General features: G+C 42.9%; 1 protein-coding gene across 2 annotated transcripts in view; it reads left to right on the top strand.

Moving 5' to 3' along the window:
• shroom3 (shroom family member 3) overlaps positions 1 to 20697 on the top strand; it is a 56448-nt gene that overhangs the window by 24974 nt on the left and 10777 nt on the right. Inside the window, exons 4-20 of one of the 2 annotated variants that reach the window (XM_046374842.1) lie at positions 4291 to 4416; positions 7207 to 7425; positions 7537 to 7847; positions 7941 to 8187; positions 8409 to 8464; positions 8806 to 9256; positions 9490 to 9786; positions 10549 to 10990; positions 11214 to 11347; positions 11677 to 11826; positions 12144 to 12628; positions 13352 to 13579; positions 13705 to 13894; positions 14279 to 14579; positions 16843 to 16919; positions 19076 to 19167; positions 19902 to 20655. In XM_046374842.1, the coding sequence (XP_046230798.1) occupies positions 4291 to 4416; positions 7207 to 7425; positions 7537 to 7847; positions 7941 to 8187; positions 8409 to 8464; positions 8806 to 9256; positions 9490 to 9786; positions 10549 to 10990; positions 11214 to 11347; positions 11677 to 11826; positions 12144 to 12628; positions 13352 to 13579; positions 13705 to 13894; positions 14279 to 14579; positions 16843 to 16919; positions 19076 to 19167; positions 19902 to 20655 (4560 nt within the window). Of the gene's footprint in view, positions 1 to 4290; positions 4417 to 7206; positions 7426 to 7536; positions 7848 to 7940; positions 8188 to 8408; positions 8465 to 8805; positions 9257 to 9489; positions 9787 to 10548; positions 10991 to 11213; positions 11348 to 11676; positions 11827 to 12143; positions 12629 to 13351; positions 13580 to 13686; positions 13895 to 14278; positions 14580 to 16842; positions 16920 to 19075; positions 19168 to 19901; positions 20656 to 20697 lie in introns of both variants that reach the window. The other variant, XM_046374841.1, reaches the window with a different exon arrangement.

Below are 20697 nucleotides of genomic sequence, written 5' to 3'. Positions count from 1 at the left end.
GTTGCAACTTTTTTGAAGGAGACACAACAGACAGTGGACTACAGTATAAGAGATGCATTTCACTCAGGAAGGTGTTAATTTGCGCTAGTTTTGAGTTTTGAAGGTAGAGGAGAGGAAGGAAGGTTCTTAGGTTCAAGGTTAAAAAAGCAAGTACTGCAAAATTTAGTAAGTAAGCAAGAAAGGAAAGCTAAGGCAGCTGAAGATCCAAGAGGTATAGTAAAGTACGACAGAATGCAGCAAAGAAGACTTCATTAGTGGACAAGTTGTCTTGTACACAACGTGCAAGGAAACAGATTTCTGTTGAAATTGGAGAAAATAAGTTTTCTTGGCTTTGTAGAAGGAAACACACAACTCAAAAGAGTGGAGAGTAAACATTGTGGAAATGGAGCCTTCTGGGATTTTCTAAGAGAAGAAGAAAACCTAGAAAAGAGGAGTACAGCGTAAAAAAACAGTAGAGTAGGAAAAGCAAATAGTCTAAACTTAAAGTTAAGGCCATGGAGCTGCTGGAGGCATTCTACCGCAGGAAGCTCCGAAAGAAGCAAAAGAAAGCAGAGCTGGGCCGGTCGGACGGGGCCTTGTGTCGGTCACCATCAGAGGCCAGTGTCAACAGCCTGGCAACCGGCATCATCTCCAAAGTCCTCAGGTTCACCTCCAGGTAAAAATGGTCACATGTTTAGTTGATTCTGTTAGAAAGATGGAACACAAGAGATCGGTTTTCGGCTTGTTTGGGTCAAGAGATCAGAGTTTAGAGAGACCTGTGGCTGATTTCTAAAAGATTTTCCTTTTCCTTCACCAAAGTGGACGAGTTAATGTGAATGAATGTATGAAGTTTTGACAAAATGAACATTCACCACTGAAAACAAAATATTTTAGATAATCAACCAGCATTAAACATTGTAGTATTTTTTTCTTAGCAAATTATATTGGGTGGTGCTTCCTGTAACTAAATCAATTGATTGAACTGAATGTGATTCTTGTTGGAATAAATGAGTCTAACCTTTAGCCCATTTAGCCCATTTTTTTTAGTTATTATTTTTGGATGGCAGTATGTCTTGCCTTTTGTAGCATAGAATATTTTTATTTTAATATGAGGGTGGGTTTTTTGAGCACGTATTTAATCAGGGACATGTGCTCCCACTTGTCTGTAAATATTAATCCTACACAGTTGTTTATAAGTGAAGGTGTGCATGAGCCTTTATGTCAAGAGCAAAACATTTAATTTGAACTGGATACTCTAGCTGTTCTTAAACTTCAAAATAGCTGATTAGAGCAAACAAAAAGAGACTAAAATCGTTAAATGACTAGTAATCAAGAATGTTCTCAATCTGGAAATGTGTTTGAGTTTCTGAATACTGAAATCTACAAGTATTAAAAACTTCAAACCAAATTTGTTAAATGTAGAATGTTGATATGATATTTCTGTGGTGAACATAACATTTCTGACTTGAACATGACATCTACTGTACGTCTTGGACATAACCCTGGTACACTGAACATTTGTGACTCAAACACGACATGTAGGTCTTGGACACGACGTGTGACTCAGACGTGTCTTTGAAATGCCCTTTATAACTTATGTATGACGTTGGCTTTGCAACCCTGAATTTTGTGACACTGACTTGGACTTTGTGAGTTGTACATGGCCCTGGTGACGTGACATGACCTTATTAAATACCGTCTCATTGCGAATGCGGGGTCAGATGAATACTGGAAGACATGTTCTTGAATTTATCTGCATCAGTGTTTCACACTTGGGCATGGATTTGAAACTAAAACCAAATCATACCATACTGTGTCCAAGCCAGTCCCCTGCGACCTAATGGAGAGGGTGAATAAGTATACAAGTGTAAGAGTGATGATAACGTGTGGAGGAATTTCAGTCACGTCCTGTAATTACCCAGGGTCCTGTGGTTCAGAGACACGCAGGCTTTCATGTCTCTGTCTCCTGCTTACTCAGATACAATCTTTTCCTGTTTATCCGTGTGGATAAATACGGTGCAGCAGAACATGTCAAATATGAGGACGATGAGGGAGGATTATTGCAACCACCACGCTATTTGATGTCTCCCTTATAACGGGTTAGATAACACATTCAGAAATAATGATGGTGATGTCATAAAGGTTGTCATGACAAACAACAGAGCTTTAGTGTATCATTGAAATAATATCACCAGGAAGGGTGTTTTTTTGCGTTGAGTGTTGTGAACAAAACATAATGTAGACAAAAACAAATCAGTCAGTGCATCTTATGCTACGTTCAATCCCCCTGGTTTCTCTCATCACTTTTACTTTGCCGTTTTCTATTTTAACAGCTTTGAAGTCCTCCACAGTGACACTCCACACTGGATTATTTACATTTTAAAACCTGCTGGGAGCTAATGGAAGGCTTTTAATGTGCTACATTAGCACATGAAGTGCTGAATTTCACTGATGGCAGCTCGTAAACAGTATTTAGTGGAAATATTTAGTGAATGAAATGACTGTAGAGAAACTGAAACATGGAGCAGCACAAAGTTTGACAGGACTCAGGTGACAGGTGAACATGGAGGAAGTTGGATTTGCGTAAACAGCAAACAACACCTTAACATGGGAAAAGCACAGGAGGAAAATATTAAGTTATGTGACCTTTTACTAAAGTTTTTCTGTGGATTCAGTTGAGGTTATCAGCTTTTGGGAGCTTAAAGTTTAAAATATTTGGGTTGGAAGGGAAGGGAGAGGAGTAGATAGAAGGTGAGTCAGGCTTCTGAGACCATACAGCTGTGTGTGTGTGTGTGTGTGTGTGTGTGTGTGTATTATCATGGGAGGATTTAATGTTGAAAATGATCAGTTTTTTGGTTCCAGCTCTAATAATGAACTCTGTTCAGTGGCTGATTCCCTGCAGCAGTCTGAGACATCTAGTCCTGTGAGTGAAGATCTGCGTGCAGGATGAAAAGAGACAAACACAGTGTAAAAATAGAAACTATGACTGTGGTGTGAGTGTTGACGTGCAGCTTTCTGTTAGTCAATCATCGGTATTCAAGCTCTTCAGCCGTTCATTTGTCAAAGGACATTACTTCTACATAATTATATGAGAACATGGAGGATATAATTAATGAATGCAACCATCTGATTTAATGCTGACAAGACGTTACATTCATTTGTCACAATAGTGCCATCAAACTCAGCACCAACAATAAATTTAAAACCTGGAAGTGCAGCCCTCTCGAGGTTAACTTTTTTGAGTTATTTTATTCAGTAGCTTGACAATTTGAGAAATACACTTAATCACTTTGCTGCAGAGAGTTATTCCTGGATTATAGCCCCAAAGGGATGTGTCCATGGACAGCTGCAAACACAGCAGATGCTTAATAGTTATGTTCATCCTATTTTCTGGAGTCTGATTGGAGCACCAGTAGATTGCTTTGACTTACTTACGTACGTTACTTACTTCAAATAACTGAAAACCAACTTAAAAACAGACTTTCAGGGGAAAAGGGACAAAGCGTTCAGTAGTGAGAGTGAGGCTGCATGTTATCTAAACAATGAACACCCTCCAGGTAGATCTTATTGATTAATCCATACAAAGCTGAAGTGTACAATTTGCCATTTATTGCGGGTGATGCAACTGAATACTTCTTTGTCAGGACCAGTAACTTCCTGGAGTCTCCACTGGTTGCTTGGCAACTGGAAGGTTGATTTTGTAACCTTTGGACAGAGGTGATCAAAGCTGTTTGATTACCTTTACCTTTGATTACAGTTTTTATGATAAATTAAGCTAAGCATCTACTGGTTTCAGCTGTGTATTTGCCATATAGACATGAGAGTGGTATCAGTGTTCCCTGTTTTTTGGACCTCACACCTTTTCCTTCAGTTTAGTAACTGTGGGAATGCTAACATGCTAATGTTGGTAAATGAGCATCCATTTAGCTCAAAGTACAACTTAGAGCTGTTCTTTACAAGCTGAGTCTGCCATGCCCTGATATGGTATAATGATGTCTGTATTGTGGTATTGTAGGAAGTACAATACTACACAATAAATATTGTAGGAAATTTATTTTGCATGTGAATGCATACTTTGCAATAAGCTTACTATAGGATTTGACAATTATAAGATATTGATTCTGTAAAATATTGAAATCGACCTTAAAAAACTTGTTGGTGATGTGCTAGAATCGGTGTTCCTTTTCACATCCTTAAACTCCCCAAATTTCTAAATACATGACCTCAGTGTCTGTATAGCTCTGTGTACAGAGGATAAACCCTTCAGATTAACATCACAATGTGTTGACTCTTTGGGTTTTGTCCCCACAGACGCAGTGAGCAGACGTCTCGTCCTCACTCATGGCATTCAACAAAGCTCGGTGAGGGTCAGCAAGAAGGTGACCCAGAAGCAATGGACTCAGTGACCAGTGCCTGGCATCACAGCTACCACCCCAGGTTAGTGTTCAAAAACAGCTCTGACAACAAATATCTATCATTTTCCTGGTAACCTTCTGGTAACCACTTGTTGTTACCAGGAATCATTTCTAATCATTTCTAATCATTTATAAGTTGACAATCTTTCAGCGGTTGCTTGTCGGTGAAGATAAGAAGACAATAGCACTGTGGTCATAAATGTAATAACATGAGATAGGAAACACAATGACCTCCTATCTGGAACTACTCAGGGTCATGTGAACTTGTCTGTGCCCTCTTCCAGAACTGTCTGAAGAAACATTTTGGATACTGGATTTTAGATTTAGTGCGCTCCACTATCAGTCGGTCACTCACAGGGTCAAAGTTCATGTTTTCAAACAAAGATTCATTGTCTCATGTCGTATCTCACACTAACTGACATCAGTCTTCACTCTTGACATTAAACACGTCTTGCCTCAAGATTTCGTGGTCAAAATTCATGTGAATTTAACTAATGCAGTTATTGCTTTTCTTCAGAGATGCATGATCTACTTTTTCAGTTCCGATCCAATTCTGATACCTTAATTTGGATATCTGCCTGTGCCAATGCTGTTCTGTATTTTGAGAATATAAAATCTCCAAACTTAGAACAAGCCATCTGTTACTAGCTCCCTGAACTGCAGACTGTCTCATGTTAGGTTACGGTGGGTTCATGGCTCAGCTCAAGTTCTTCTTGTTTTCTCACTCATGGAATTCTGTGAGTAAAACATGCTGGAGGCTGATGATATCTGGGTAGAACTGTTTAATTACTAATTAATTCATTATATATATACTGTATTTAATCATTTTAGTTTCAATGAGAGTAAAGTAAATCTTTTGCAGGAACACTCTTATTACATTCTCACACAAATACACACAGTCGCACCTGGAAGCTGCTCAGTACAACTACAGGCTGTTCAGCCGGGCTTGAGGACTTGCCTCACCCAGATTCATCTAGCCTCTTTAGGGAATTTAACTGACAAACTTCCAGTCACAAGCTTGCTTGTTGAACCTTTAGGCCGTCACTGCCCCAATTTGAAAACTGCATAATAAAATGCACTAAAAATAACTTTGTTGTAGGTATAAAATGGAATAAAATACAAGCATATTAAGTAAAAAATGCTCTTAACAACAGTGAACTCAGAATTATAATTTTGTAATACTTTCCATTATGTGGTTGATTGACTCTAAATGTTAATTGTTACCCATTGCTATATAATATTTCATATATAGATACAGATAATGATATGATTATTGACTACCGAACTCAAATGTTCAGTTTTGTGGCTTCACTTGAACATTAAACCTGTAACATGGACTACTTTTGTCTTTGTCAAGACCAGTTAGAGTTACCTTAAGAGTGAGGACTATGTTATACATTAGACACTGGTCAGCTGTAAAAAGTGAGGACGTTTTGCAAACTGAGGGTATTTGAAAAACAATATAATTTTTGGAAAGTCATTCTCATTTTTTGGAAAATCAAGGCATTTTGGGGAAGTAAAGACAGTTTTGCTCGTTGAGATTTTGGTATTTTTAAGAGAGGAAGTTTCTTAGTCCTTCACAGGGCTGTTGACTTGGTTTAAAGGTTAAAATTAGAGTAAGCTTAGGTCAGTGGCTCCCAAACTTTTTCTCCACGCACCTCTTTTGTAGATCAGAATATTTTCGATCTACAAAACATCTCAAACTGCTCAATCAAGCTCATATTTTTAGATACACTACACACTGAGGTCTCCCACCGTGCGTCCATGTTTGTGTATTTTTTAAAAGTCCATGTTATTTTTTAGTTTCAAGGGATTTGGGACTCAGATCTCTCACAATAACGTATTCCCAGCTGAACTGTCTACACTGATTGATTGAGCATTTGGTCATCGGAATTGCACCAACTGGTAAATAGACAATTGCCTCATGCTTAGTGTGTGCTTGTTCTGTGTGAATGAGAGCTGTTGGTCAGGAGTTTTATGTCATAAGAGGAAATTACATCACAGTTTCTTTTAAACAGTAGTGAAGGGCAAATAAAAACGTCTTGTGTGTGTTTGTGTGTGTGGTGGACGGGCATTAATGTGGATGCCTGCATTAAGAAGCATTCCTGATGCCCTTCCCCCTCACATCTGTGTCTCCCATGGCAACCTCCTGCCTCCCAGACACTGACTCGCTGACAGTAAGACGTGGAAACTGAAACAAAAAGTTAGACCCAGAGCACTTACTGACACAGTAGACACAGACAGAGCCTGTCCTCTTTTCAACAGCACTAATTGCATTGTGTTCGGTTGAAAGACTTGGTGGTTCGAACGGTGTGACGTAAACACACGCTCAAACACACTCACATTCCAGACGGTTATCTGGGGTGAGGTAACAGTGGATTCAGTAGCAAATCACTAACTTTCCAACCAACAGCTCTAACAAATAAAAGCCCTTTCAGACAAAAACGAGGGTGCCTAAAAAGTCTCACTATTCTCATGTCTGAATAATCACCCGAGTCATTTTTATGTAAAAGTCGCAACAGCAAGATTTGACCTGTAACATTTCTGTAACATTTCTGTAACACTTAAATAGTGTATTGAAGTGAGTATTGCCAAAATCAAGCCTGCAGCAGCAACAGGTTAACTGCAACGTAACATACATTGCACTTTGTGTTGCCTGCCTTCTTACAAGCACTGACAAAAATGATCAAGCCGTTATCATCTCTTTAAGCTCAAAGCGTGTCTAAGTTTAGCATAATCTATGATGACTTAGCCACATTTTCATTGTGCAAACATGAATGAGCCTCCTAACTTTTAATTCTCTTTCCCTCAGTGCCTCAACCACTGACCTATCTGGTGGGTTTGACTCAGGCGGTACCTACCTGAGGAAGAGTCCTGACCAGTACAGCTCAAGAGGGAGCATGGAGAGCCTGGACCCTCCTCTGTCCTCCCAGCACCACTCCAGATCTCAGCACCACCACCCACTGGGCCACCACACCCACAGTGGACCCCACCTCACCTACTCTTCCTGTCACCAGCTATCCTCTGCCAGGTTCATATATGCAAGCACCTCAGCCAGCGCAGCTTCACTATGTATTTGCCATAGGGTGTGTCATTCACAGCTCTAAATATCTTAATCCCTTATAAATCTCTTGTCGTCCAGGTCCTCTAACAGCATTGATCACCTCCACAGCAAGCGTGACTCAGCCTACTCCTCCTTCTCCACCAGCTCCAGCATCCCAGAGTACCTTGCTTCCACCCCCTCCTACAGCCCAGAGCGCTCTTATTCACTTGAGACTGTCTCTCAAAGAGGTGGAGGAAGTGGAGAGATGCAGCAGGCTGACATACGTTATGTCCGGACGGTTTACGATGCCCAGCAGGGCCTCTCTCAAGAGCACGAGCTGACCTCCACCTCCGCCGCATTGACGCGCAACAGTGATTCCAGAAGACCTGGCCTGAGCCGAGATCTGCAAGGTAAAGTTTCTGTTTCAGGAATGCTTTTTGGGTAACACAATTTTCATTCAATTAAATCATTGTTTTCCTCTGTGCTATTGGTTGCAAATGCAGTGGGAGGGGTTTGTTACCATGGCAGCAGCAGTGGCAGCAGCAGCAGCAGTGGCAGTAGCAGTGGTGGTGTGCCAGCTTCAAACAGACACAGTGTGGGTCCAATATGGGGTCCAGCTGCCAGCTATAGCTCCTACGAGAGCCTGAAGGGGGCACCAGCTCCACCGAGGCGCAGCGACAGTTATGCAGCCATCAGGAACCACGAGAGACCAAACTCCTGGTCCAGTCTGGAGCACGCACGGTCACTGCGGTGAGTAGGGCCTGCCAATGCTATGAAATGATACGATAGATATAGTGTGCTAGAATGTGCTACAGTAGAATAAGACCCAATGCAACATGGTTAAACACACTACACTACAACATAATCCAGTACAACACAATACAGAGCAAAGTATTGCATGGTAGGGTACAATATGAAGTGATGTGCTATAATCAAATCCAGTTTTATCTAATGTGATGTATTTTACCCAGGTCTCTGCAGAAAGGGTCCTGGCATCACTCTAGTGGTCCTGTGGCCTCAGGTGCAGGTATGTTTTAATTCTATCACCATAACTTCGGTCACTGTTACTCACAGAACAGGATCCCAACATGCAGTTTTATTCTGCTCTATTAAAGGTAGAGACAGAGGTTCCTAAAAGGCTGAGGAAAGCGAGGAAACTAATGCAATATTTATTTTTTTCCAACTTATGTCAAATGTAGAGAAAAACCAATTGCCAACATATTTATTACTAAAGACCCTCTATTACTTTTTCCTTTGAAGCACTCTCCCAGCCTTTGCTTTTTTGGTTTGTTTTAGTTAGATCAGGCTTTGTTATGCTATCATGATCCTTTCCTCGTACTAACAATGTCATCATTGCTGTGGTTCTAGCTAAAGGATCGTATGGCACTGAGGGTCAGCTCCATACAGTGATAGAGAAGAGTCCAGAGAGCAGCCCCACTACAAAGCCCCGGCAGGGTGGAGGCTTTCCCCAGCCCCCTTCCCCTACCGGACCCTCCACAGGTCCCACCCCCCAATCGGGTCGGTTCATTTTGCCCACAGGCAAGTACCCTGTCCCCCAGCCTGAGCCCCACTATGCACACATACCCAGTGCCGGGCCAAGCTCCTCTGGAGTCTACCCTGCCCTGGCCAAGGAGAGCAGCCGACAGCAGCACCAGGGGCTGCAGGGCATCGGAGGGAGAGAGGAGAGAGCCACAGAAGAGCAGAGATATGGAAAAATGTTGTCTTCAGAAAACGGATACCAAAGTAATGCTTCTTCTTCATCATACTCTTCTTCAGCATCTTCTACACAGCTCAGGACTCAAGCACTTGAGGCAGACAGGTAATTTAATACTGATATTTAAATCAACAACTGTGTTTCTAGTGTCATCCCTGTAAAAAGCTTGTAACAGTGATTAATTGGACTTGAATCACCAAAATATAGCTAAATGCACAACTAGTCTATAAGATTTTGAGGGTCATACCAGATGCTAACTTGGTTGTCTACACTATTTGTGCTTAGAAGTTCAAGTTCAAATTGGCCCTTAATGCTAACTCAGTCTTCATTTTTTTCAGGCCTCAACAGGAAGAGTCTAACTTTGGACTCATTAGACCCCACATGAAAACTGCTGGAGGCGGATCAGATGGCCAGACGGGAGCCCACAAGCCCCAGAACCTCCAGGGACATCACGGTCAGAACTTCCAAGGGTCCCATATTCATACAGGCCAGGGACCTCAGAGCCAAGTGTTTCAGGAGCAGACCCAGAATTTACATAATCCCCACATTCAGTCGACCTCAGGAGTCATGCACACATCCTCACAAGAGAGGAGAGACACCTGCTCACCTGTTCAGTCTAAGGGAGAAAGGAGCAGGTATGATATGGAGAGATGGTCATTGTGTCGTATTTACACTGAAATCTTTTCTGATTATGTCTTCACAGCATTTCAAGATTTCACTTAGTCAGCCTCCTTTGAGATGCAGTCAGAAGCTCCGCAAAAACACCTCAAAAATTGTGAATGTCAGTGAAAGAAAAAGTTATGAGTTTGTTTTCCATCAAAAGGTCTGCTGAATTTAATTTGTGGCCCACCCTTTAGTTGTATAATTACGATCTACTTTGAAAACAAGTGGCTAAAGAAACTCTTGAAGAGCTTTTCCTCTTCTCCTGAGAGAGTTTGGGCTATTATAACTGTAATGACCACTGGACAGAGTGTCATCACAGGTCAGTCATTCATTGGGTTTAGGCCCTTCAGCAGGTTAGAATCCTCCAACTGGAGATTTTACGCTTATGTCCGATGAGCTTTATCTGCTGTTGAAGCAGAGGGCTCTGGGAAACGCAGGCTGAACCCCATGCTTTTGCCAGAAAATGCAGAGACTGACCAAAACTATTGCTGTTAACGGACAACCAATCAAATTAGAGAGGATGTTGGTTGACATTAACATCATGCTACTGGTCCTGACAGCAGACACACCCACAACACAAACTGATTACCACTTAAAAAAGTAGGTTCCTGACAGTGAATAGTTGGTTAGTTCATGACGTGACCAGAGATCAGTTGATGTCAGTGATTATGTCTTTTTTCCCTCCTTTTCTCTCACTTCTTGTCTTCCCTCTTCTCCTTCCTCCCTCTCTTCAGATCACAGGACCAGAACAGCATTCATTCAGAGCCAGTGGTGTGCTCCAGGCTTACCCAGGGACAGATGTCAACGACCCACTTACCTGCTCACCCTCAGCCTCAGGCTCCGACCACCTCCACCTCCCAGCCTCCAACCCGTCTTCTCAGTGACTCAGCAGCTCTCCAGTACCAGCGGTGGGACCACAGAGAGCAGGACAAAGACAGCGAGCACCCACTGACCCGTCTCGAGATCGCTCTCGCTGAGGTTCAACGATGCGCCAGCCCTGACAGTGTTGTCTCTGCTGGTAGTCATGACAACAATAACTTTGTTGATGGCAGCCAAGGACCTGCCCGCACCCTCTCCGTCCTGGAGAAGGTCAGTCGTTTCGAGCGTCGGGAACGTGCCGGAAAGCAGCGCAGTCACAGCACTGCTAATGCACACAACAAAGCCAACCATTTGAGGGTAACTTGGAACTTCACCACATTTTCTTTAGACGGTTAAACAGTTTACAATGTACAAAATGAGGGTCAGTCATATTGGTGTAAAAAAAAGAAACACTTAATACAGAAATGCATTTTAATGGATATTTTCACTTACCAGACACAGTCATCCCAAACTTGAAAATCTTGCTCTTGCTGGCTGTGGTACTGCCTCACTGCTTTATGTTTTTTGATTTTGAAATCAGACAACTGAGAAAGGACGCAACTCCACCTGTGGAGCGGAAGACCTCAGAAACATGTTGGAGAGAAGCACCAGTGGGACCAAGGCCCACAGGACGCTGAGCTACAGAGGAGGCAGCAGCGAGCACATGAAATACAGGTAGTTACAGTAATACAGGGGTTGCAAGTAATTTAAAAACTTGAAATGAAACATGAATGCTTTGAATTACAGTGCTACAGATCTGTGTTATGCCCAAAAATGTCTTTATAGTTCTAACTGTAATTATCACAGTTCCATACTATTTGGCCACATCTAACTTAGAGCAACTTTTATTTTGTTCTATCTTGCTATCCAACACCAAAAATTTGTTCTATTGGTTTCGACATTGGAGTCTGTGATAGTCAGTTCAGACTGGCATAAGTCAAGTTGAGTTACATTTACTGGACTTAAGTTCCTGTCCAAAGGCGGATAATTTCTGTGGTGTTCAGGACCCCAGCAGATCCCACTTCAGCCCTCCAGAGGAGCCGCAGCAGCTTCCAGCTGAAAGAATCAAGGGACGGGGACAGCAACAGAGACATGCCCTGGAAACACGACTTTCAAGAGATGCTGGGTTCCATGCAGGACACATCCTTCAACAGGTCAGAGTCCTTCATCATGTCAGCGTCCTTTCCCAGGTCAGAGTTAGACTACATAATAAATCCCTCAACATGATCGAGTCCTTTGACAGGACAGAGTCCTTCAGCAGGTAATAATCCCTCAATAAATTACAGTCCTTCCCAAGGCCATAATCTTCTAATAGGTCAGAGTTGTTCTGCAGATCAGTGTCCTAAATCAAGTCAGAGTCCTTTGCCAGGTCAGAGTCAGAGTTAGACCACAACACATTAAGTCCTTCAGCAGGTCAGCGTATCGTGTGTCTCTAAACCATCCTGACATTAGAAACCTTTTCTCTCATCAGATCTTACAGAGATTCTTTGAAAGATGCCCAGTCAAAGGTCCTGCGGTCTACCTCCTTTAGACGGAGAGACCTGAGCTCCTCAAACCTCAGCCCTCCACCTCCTGTAGCTCCTCCTCCTCCTCCCATCTCCTCCCCCAGCAGCCATCAGCCTCCACTCATCCCTGCCAAGCACCACTCCCTGGAGAAAAAAGGCCCCAAGACCATGCCCAAACCACAGGGCATCTTCATAGTTCCACAGTCCCCACCACCAGTCACTTCTCCTCACACCCCGAAGGAGCGGTATGTGGTCAGCCCAGAGGTTCGAGGTCCGAGCCCCCCAGCACTCCCCAGTGTCCCACCAGTTGGACCACCTGCTCTCATACGGATCTGCGGTCGCAAGCGTCTGGCAGCGGATCAGAAGAAGCGTTCATACTCAGAGCCAGAGAACATGAACGAGGTCGGTGTATCAGATGCCGAAACTGCTGCCCTCTTCAGACGTGGAGGAGGTAAATAAAACTAAATTCATGTTATACCATTAATGACATGAAAAATTTAAATTCAATGTAAATATGAAAAACATCTACTATTCCTGGACAACACACTTGTATGGGTTTCTTAGCTGAAAAGGGAGTTCAGCTAGCTCAAACTAGCTTGCCAGTGATGTCAAGTAATATTGCTTTTTGAATTTAAATCTTGGCAAAACACAGGAGGTGTAAACTTTGCTGTTTAGAAAGCTTGGCCTTCATAGAATTGGTATGGCCAGTAAGATACCTGTAGGGTCACCTTGAGTCCCAATAAAAAGCTTAGCATAGGAAGAGTCAGGCTGTGTACCTGGACTGAATACAAAATGCCATGCACCAAGTATTTAAAACGAAATGATTAGTACTTATTCTTTGATCATAACGTTTACATCACGTTCAGCATCTGTTGTTTTGTAATGTTTTATTTGTGAAGTTCATTCAGTGGTTTTATATAATGTTAAAGGTTGATGCATGTGAGGTGATGACTTATTTTGCTCGATGAAACAGTGGTATTATACATTATGTAAATATTACATAAACATATGTGTTCTCGTCAAAATATGACATCAAAAAAACAAAAAAACCTGCTCTCGCAACTAAATTAGGTTGATAAATGTCAGTGTCAAATGTCATTATGGCACATCGAGAACATTAAAAGTCTATATGTTACTAACTGTGGGCTTTAAACCGGATTTGCCTGTCTGCCAGAGACCAGTGTGGCGGACCGACGAAAGATGTTTGAGCTTGCAGCAAGCCGTGTCAGCGATGGGGTTCTGCAAAATGCCACGTCAAGGCCCGACTTACGGCAGCTTCAGCATGATGCTCTGGCTGAGTATGTGGAGAGGAAGAGAGGCGTGAAAAGAGATGAGGGAGGACAGAGGAGTGGATTAAGGCCTCGCAGTGTTTATCTATTGGCTGATAACAGTAACCATACAGGTGGGTGAAGAGAGGAAGAAAAGATACGGGATCAGTGAGCGGGGAAGCTTTGATGGGTGGATAAAGGATCAGTGGTAGCTATAAGGTCTTTCCCTAATTCTCTACAGTCTCTCGTTATCACTCAGACGCCATCAGCCTCTCGTCCACCTCCAGCCTGCTGTCTGTCCAAGACTTTGGTGCTGATCGAAGCTTCTCCTCTGGAGAGAGGAGAAGCTCCACCCTCCCTCCTGGAGCTGACTTGCGGAGCTTCCAGTCCAACCTCTTCTACCCAGGCAGGGTGACCACTCCGAGACCTCCAGTGCACCCGCAGCCAAGGTGATCACACTGTACACCATTTGCATCTAACGCTGTTTTTTCATCCATGCTGGTTGGTCTGTTCATTTCTTTGGTCCAGACTGAAATATGTCTACAACATGAAATTTTGTACAGACATTTATGGTCCCCAGATGATGGATGCTAACGACTCTGGTCACCAAAAGTTTTAAATTTTCACATATCCAAGGGAATAACTCAATATTTATGGTTCTGAGTGGAATGTCTTGGCAACTTTTGGATACATTGTCATGAAATTTGGTACAGACATCCATATTTTTACCACAGATTGAACTGTAATAAATTACATTTACATTTTAATATGAAGTTGAATTATTACATTATTGTTACAATGTCATAATTCCTCTTCCTGATCTCTACTTCCAGTGCTCCTCCTGAGCCCCAATCCCAGACCTTGCAGGATCTCAACCCTGAAACAGGGCTCAGCGGACGTAGTCAGTCCTCCTGCGGAGACCCAGACGTGGGCCACCAGCAGCTGGACACGGGGCCTCAACTCAACCTGGGCCTGTCCAAGCAGCTCGACCGCGCTCTGCACAAGGTCCAATCAGCTCGAGGCTCTGTAAAGTCAGTTTCTGCTGAGGATCTCCTGGAGAGATCCGAGGACAGACGAATGACTTCCCAACACTACCGATCCCGCTCGTCCCCCACGGGAGAGAGACTGAACGAGGTAACACAGCACTCCACCAGGAGCTTATCTCATCTTATCCCTGATTATTATAAATCACTGTACAGTGTTTTGGTTTACAGTTGTAGCCCTGTTACTCAAACCAAACATAGGCTTGGAGTCAGTACGTAAACAAGAATTTTGCTGAAATCAAGTTGTAATCCACATTCACACACACACATATAGTCTCCCACACTGGAGGCACAACAGGTTTCCCTTTGCTGTAAATGAACTTAAAACAGACTTGCACTTCTGTGTTTTGATAATCAAAAGTGTGCAACCTGTGGAAGTTTAGAAATGTTCAGTTAATTTGCAGATGTCGCAGACGTACAGGAACGACCACCTAGAGACAGGAAATCAGGCCCTTTTTGATTCCCTTAGAAATCAAAGCAAAAGCAGAGAGATGTTTGGAAACACATGGCGTTGGAAGCGAAGATCTTTGTTGTAGGCCAGTAGAGTGACAGTATGGTATAACTGATTTAGCTGCCCAGTCAGAGCTGACTTTGTACATCACATGCTGCAAGCTTCAGGCTCGGGAAGCAGTAGTTCAATCCAACGTTGCAGAAGAGTTAGGATATTGAAATATTTGCACTGAATTTGTGAATCTTTGCTGCCCCGTAGTAACGTATTCTGTATTATCATGTGAATTCCAGCTGTCATGTGCAGTAGCACCCAAAAAGCAAAACAAGGACTATCATGATATGTACACAGGAATAAAATATCAGTAAAAAAAAAACAAGGGTAGATAACAAAACAAATCCTCTCTGACGACGTATCTACCACCATGTCTATGTGAAAATGTCACTGAAATGACACATTCATCTTATCAGTTTCGTGTTTTAGTATTTTGTCATCCACTTTGGTCCAAAATGAATTAAGTAACTTCAATGGATTGCCAAGGAATCCTTTATTCATGTCTCTCTTGGCATAACCATTTATTTGGTGACATTTAGCCATTGATGGATATTTGGCCCTGAGTCACACAGGAAATACCCAGAATCCTCAAAGCTTCCTGTGAGGTGCCAGAGAGCCGGAGTCGTTGGCTGGGCGCTGTCCGACGTGGATGATGGCAAAGATAACACGCACACGTATACATACATCATACCCACGACTACAGAGTTCTTAAAGGAATGCAGTGAAGGATGAATTTGTCTTTTATCTCTTTCAATGATCAGAGCAGCCCACGTCACATAAACATCATTACAGTTCAGTCAACATAACCTCCGTCCCCTTACTGTCCCCTTACTGTCCCCTTACTTTGAACAATAGGTGTTCACTGCAGACAGCTGTGTTTTTTGGAGTCTTTTTTTTTTTATTTAAGCAGAAATTCAAATAAATGAAAACAAAGCTTTTATTGTGCTTTAAAGCACTTGATTGATGCAATACTGTGTGTTGGAGTGGAACAGTGTGAGACAGTGTTTTTATTGTGTAATAAGCCACAATCTGGATTTATTTTTTTGGAATGAGACACAAACAGGAATACTCAGTACACTTTCTCAATATAGTCCAAACAGATGAGGAAGACCCTCCTGTACACACCCAGTAATTTGCATGAACAGAATGAAGTTGGTCAGTCTCAGAATGTAGACTGACAATCACAGTTCCTGTGAGCTCCAGTTCTTAACGGGAAACTGTAACTGCTCTGTAATAGATACATTTCAGTGGAACTGTGCTAGAATAAGATGAACTTAGATGAACCTGAGGACTTTCAAAAGAATAACCACATGATTTCCAGAAGCCAAAGTTTCCTTGCAATACATTGCATGTTAAAGATATGATTAATTTTACTCACTTCAGCTGTCAGTGGTTTGAATGTTGTGGCTGTATAGTCCAGTAACTATTGATGGCTTGGTGAGTAAGACACAACAGGAAGTCAGCGTGTTCAGCCAAGAAACAATTAAAGCCTGATGTCTCTGTAATACTTGTCATTTTCATTCTTAGATTTGTGTACAAATGAAACAAACAATACAGTGCGCTAATTAATGAGCTTTAGTTGTATTATAAATAGCTGTATTGTGGTGTAGTGGTTAAATCTATTTTTGAATGGCACACTGTAAATTCTCAGTACCCTGGGACAGATTTAGGTCGGACTGAAGCTATGATCTGGATTTGTGGATTTTGTCACAATAGTTGAAGCTTCAATTCAAAATAATATGAATTATAAATAATATGAAACATGGAATGACTCCATAAGGAGAGGCAAATGTAATGGGATTATCTTCCTAAGACAAGCGAAAAAACTAAACTTTGTCTGTGTGTGTTTCAGGACTTCCCTCCAGGTGACATGAGCATGTTTGGTGATTTGATCTCTGAATCTGGACGCCACCCTCTGGTTGACGACAAGTGAGTAACATCTGCTTTCGGATCCTGTGATCATGTGACCAAGTTTCTCGTCATGAGTTCTCATAGTCTTTCATGTATCCTTCCCTGTCATGTCATTTATCATGTTGTTCAGTAAATTTTATTAGCATGTATATCACACAACACTTAAAAGCTGAACTTCACGACATCGACATTAAAAACCTCTTTGGCGAGGGGGCGGTTCAGCTGTGCATCATCTTTTCTCACAGATGTTTTCTGTCTGATGAGTCGTCGCTTGAGCAATACATCAGACTGCTATTTGTTTCCAGCTAGAGAACTGATGGATCATGGGAATTCAGGTCCTTTCTGCGTCTGTGGTTTAGTGCTCTTCCATAATAGGCTGTTAACAGCCAGTCAGTGTGTGTGTGCTTCAGGCCCTTTTTGCTATTTTAAAATCATCTCTGGCCTTATGAGTCCATGTGCCCTGCTGGCACCACATAGAGAGAGGGAGCACAGGGAGGACAAGGAATGAGAGGGAAAGAAAGGCATGAATGTGAAAGGGGAGTTATGGGAAGGATAGATGAAGGTGGAGGAAGGAGGTAAGAGGAAAAGAGGAAAGGAAAAAGAGGGAGGAGATGAGGGAAGGAGAGAGTGAGGAGAAGTGAAGGAGGAGGTGAGAGGGTGGGAGAAGAGAGGGAGGTTAGAAGAGGGAGAACGAGAAGGTAGAGGGAAAGCAAAGAAATGAAATTGGTGGAGGTGACAGGAAGAGAGGGAAGTAAAATCATCTTGATTTTCCCTCTTCTTTGGTCTTGTTCCACAGTGTGTGGTTTTGCCGAGTTTAACTTTCACAGCATTGACGAAATGACTTCAGTTTAGTTTTCACACATTAAGTTATTTATTTTTGTTCCAGGCAGCTTTAGAACAGACTTTCTGACAAATTCCTATGGAGGCAGAAGGGAGGGCTCCTGGGTATGTGAGGACGAAGAGAGGGGAAGAGGAGACCTGGCAGTTAAAGACAGGCGAAAGGTGACGGAGAGGTGAGGGAAGAGGACACAAGTTAAGAAAGGACACTAAGGAGTCAAGGGTTCAGATGACAAAAGGAAAGGAAGAAGAAGGAGTTAAGAGGAGTGACAGAGTTCAGAAGAGGTTAATGGAAGGAGGAGTGAAGAGAGGAGTTAAAGGAGGGATGAACTGAGGAATTTAAGGAAGCAGAGAAAACTCCCTGGCACAGAGACAGAAAAATAAACAAAATACCAACCCAAGCCCTCTGGGATTTATTAACTTAAAACTCTTAAAAATGTTTGCTCTCAAAATGTGAAGGTCAGGGGTCACTTCAGGAATTCTGTGTGTGTGTGTTTGTGCGTGTACGTATCCCAATATAACCAGGAACGTGAATGCACCACTACTGGTTACAGAGCACTGACCTTGAAAAATCAGCTCATAAGAAATTTTAACCATCCCTATGATGAAACGGGACAAGGTAGTGAAGTGTGAGAATCTCACAGCTGGTCCAGCATTGGAATAAAAACTAATAAAACTGGTCACTGCTAGATATTGTAATCACTTAAAGGAACAGTTCAGTTGTAGCTGACCCACCTCCATCAGATACAGAGATGTCTGCCTTCTCTTGAATGTATTGGAACTACCTGGCATTTTGCTTGTGGTTGTTTTAAGAAGAAGAAGAAGAATCAGCTTTATTGACAGTATATATATTTTTACATACGCACACTGAATTCGTCTTCTGCATTTGACCCATCCTTAGTAGAACACACACATGCAACACCCGGCAAATTACATGCAGTGAAACACACACAGGAGCAGTGGGCTGCATCACGCACCCGGGGAGCATATTGCGGGGTTAAGTGCCTTGCTCAAGGGCACACCAGCCAGCTAATGAAGCTAATGAAGGGGGGGAGCATTTTTTCGCATTAATCACTCCACCACACCCAAATTTTTCCTGCCCGTCTGGTGGGGGAATGGAACCGGTGACCCTCCGATCACAAGCCGCTTCTCCAACCTCTAGGCCACGGCTGTATGAAATAACTTTGTATGAAATAACACCACTAACTACAGTCTGAAAAGTGACCGTAAATGAAGATAAATTAGTATTGATGTGAACATTCTAATTATATGAGTATCTGTTGACATGTCCCTCCTTTTTCATTTTTTCTTTATCTGGCTGTCTGTCTTTCTCTCAGATCTGCAAACATCCGAGCATCGGGGGGCCACGTCTCTCTTCAAAACCCCCAGAACAGTCTGAACACAGTCCAGCCTACGGGCCCTTCCCAAGGTGAACAAAAAAAACCCCAAGATGTTAACTCAATCACATAGTTATCAAACATGTGGCCTCCTCTCAGTTCCTTGAAAGAAAGCACATGCAGTCAAAAGCGGCAGCCGGCCAAGGACAACAAGTAAAAATTTGGACCATTGAAGTTAAAAGTAAAAGCCTTTAATGGGAAATCTATTAACATGGTTTTAAAAGCAAAGACAGTCTTTCTCTACTGTCCTGTAGCTGGTTGTGAAAGAAGGCGCTCAGCCTGACATCTAATTTTCTGATGATAGTAAATAACAATAATAAAGTTCAAGCCGTGATCCGGCTCTTGATGTGTGAACATGTGAACAGCTGTTTATTTTTTGGCAAAGGTCACTTCTGCAGTCAGCAATATCTTATGATTAACATCAGTTCTATTCTAAGCTAGGATGGATTTTCTGACGTGTGTGAGTTATTAGTCTTGTTCACAGTGTCAGTGTCTCTCCTCCCAGCAGCATGTGTTGACTGAAACAATGTCCTGACCCAGTGTTCTGAAGCTTCAGCAGATATTAATGTTCAGTATTACTAAACCTCTTCTAAAGTAATAAAACTGACAAGATTTAGTGTACAAATGTCTTGTTGGAGTTGGAGAAACTGATTGGTGCATCTCAATGGCTGCCCACTGCTCCTAGTGTTTGGGATAATATGCTTGAATGCAGTGTATGGTTGTGTTTGTGACGATTAAACTTTTTTTGGTTTTGATTTGATCCTAGACCCGAGCTCCTCCCATACCCCCGTCATTCGTAGGGAGCGACACAGGAACAGCGAGCGGCAGCGCGCCAACAGCACCTCCACCTTGGCGGCCTCTGTTGGCCTGCCCTGCCCATTCTCCCCATCCGGGACCCAGGATGCAGGCAGTGCTGAGTGGCATGCTAGCGAGAAGCTGAACCAGGCCAACTTGGATGCCATCACCTTCCCAGGTGTCCCGCAAACCGGCACAGCTGATGGCATCTCTGCTTGTCACGATGAATCCCCGGTGATGGACAGACAGACACGCCACAGTTTGAGTAATGGCAGCACCCTGGAACACAATGCAAAGGACATGCATAGAGGGAGAGCCTTCAGTTTAGACATGGGAGGAGGGCATTCAGCAGAAAATGCCAAGAGTGTTTCTCCAGTGATGCCAACACCCCTGCCCCCCCATTTGCAGCTTGTAGCCCCGCCAAACAGGAAGGACTGTGAGACCATCACACCATCTCCTCCTACGTCCTCGAATCCGTCCATTCATGAGCACCTGTCCTCATTGCGAATATCGGAGTCCAGCCTCTTAAGCTCCACTGACCTGCAGCAGCCACATGAAATGGGTGTATTGCAGGAGGACTATGACGAGGTATTCCTTCAAAATCCTGCCCCTCCGTCACCTCCTCTTCCAGTTCAAGAGACAGGCATCATGGAGGACTTGCCTCCTCCTCCTCCTCCTCCTCCCCTCGACTTGGAACAGGAAGTGGCACACCAGACTGTCGGAAGGTTTGTGATACAATATGTTTCTATTATGATTGTTGTCCTGTA

The sequence above is a fragment of the Scatophagus argus genome, chromosome 20 (assembly GCF_020382885.2).
Source record: "Scatophagus argus isolate fScaArg1 chromosome 20, fScaArg1.pri, whole genome shotgun sequence".
NCBI lineage: Eukaryota > Metazoa > Chordata > Actinopteri > Scatophagidae > Scatophagus > Scatophagus argus.
Note: the sequence above shows the minus strand (reverse complement) of the source record. Positions and strands in the feature narration are given on the sequence as shown.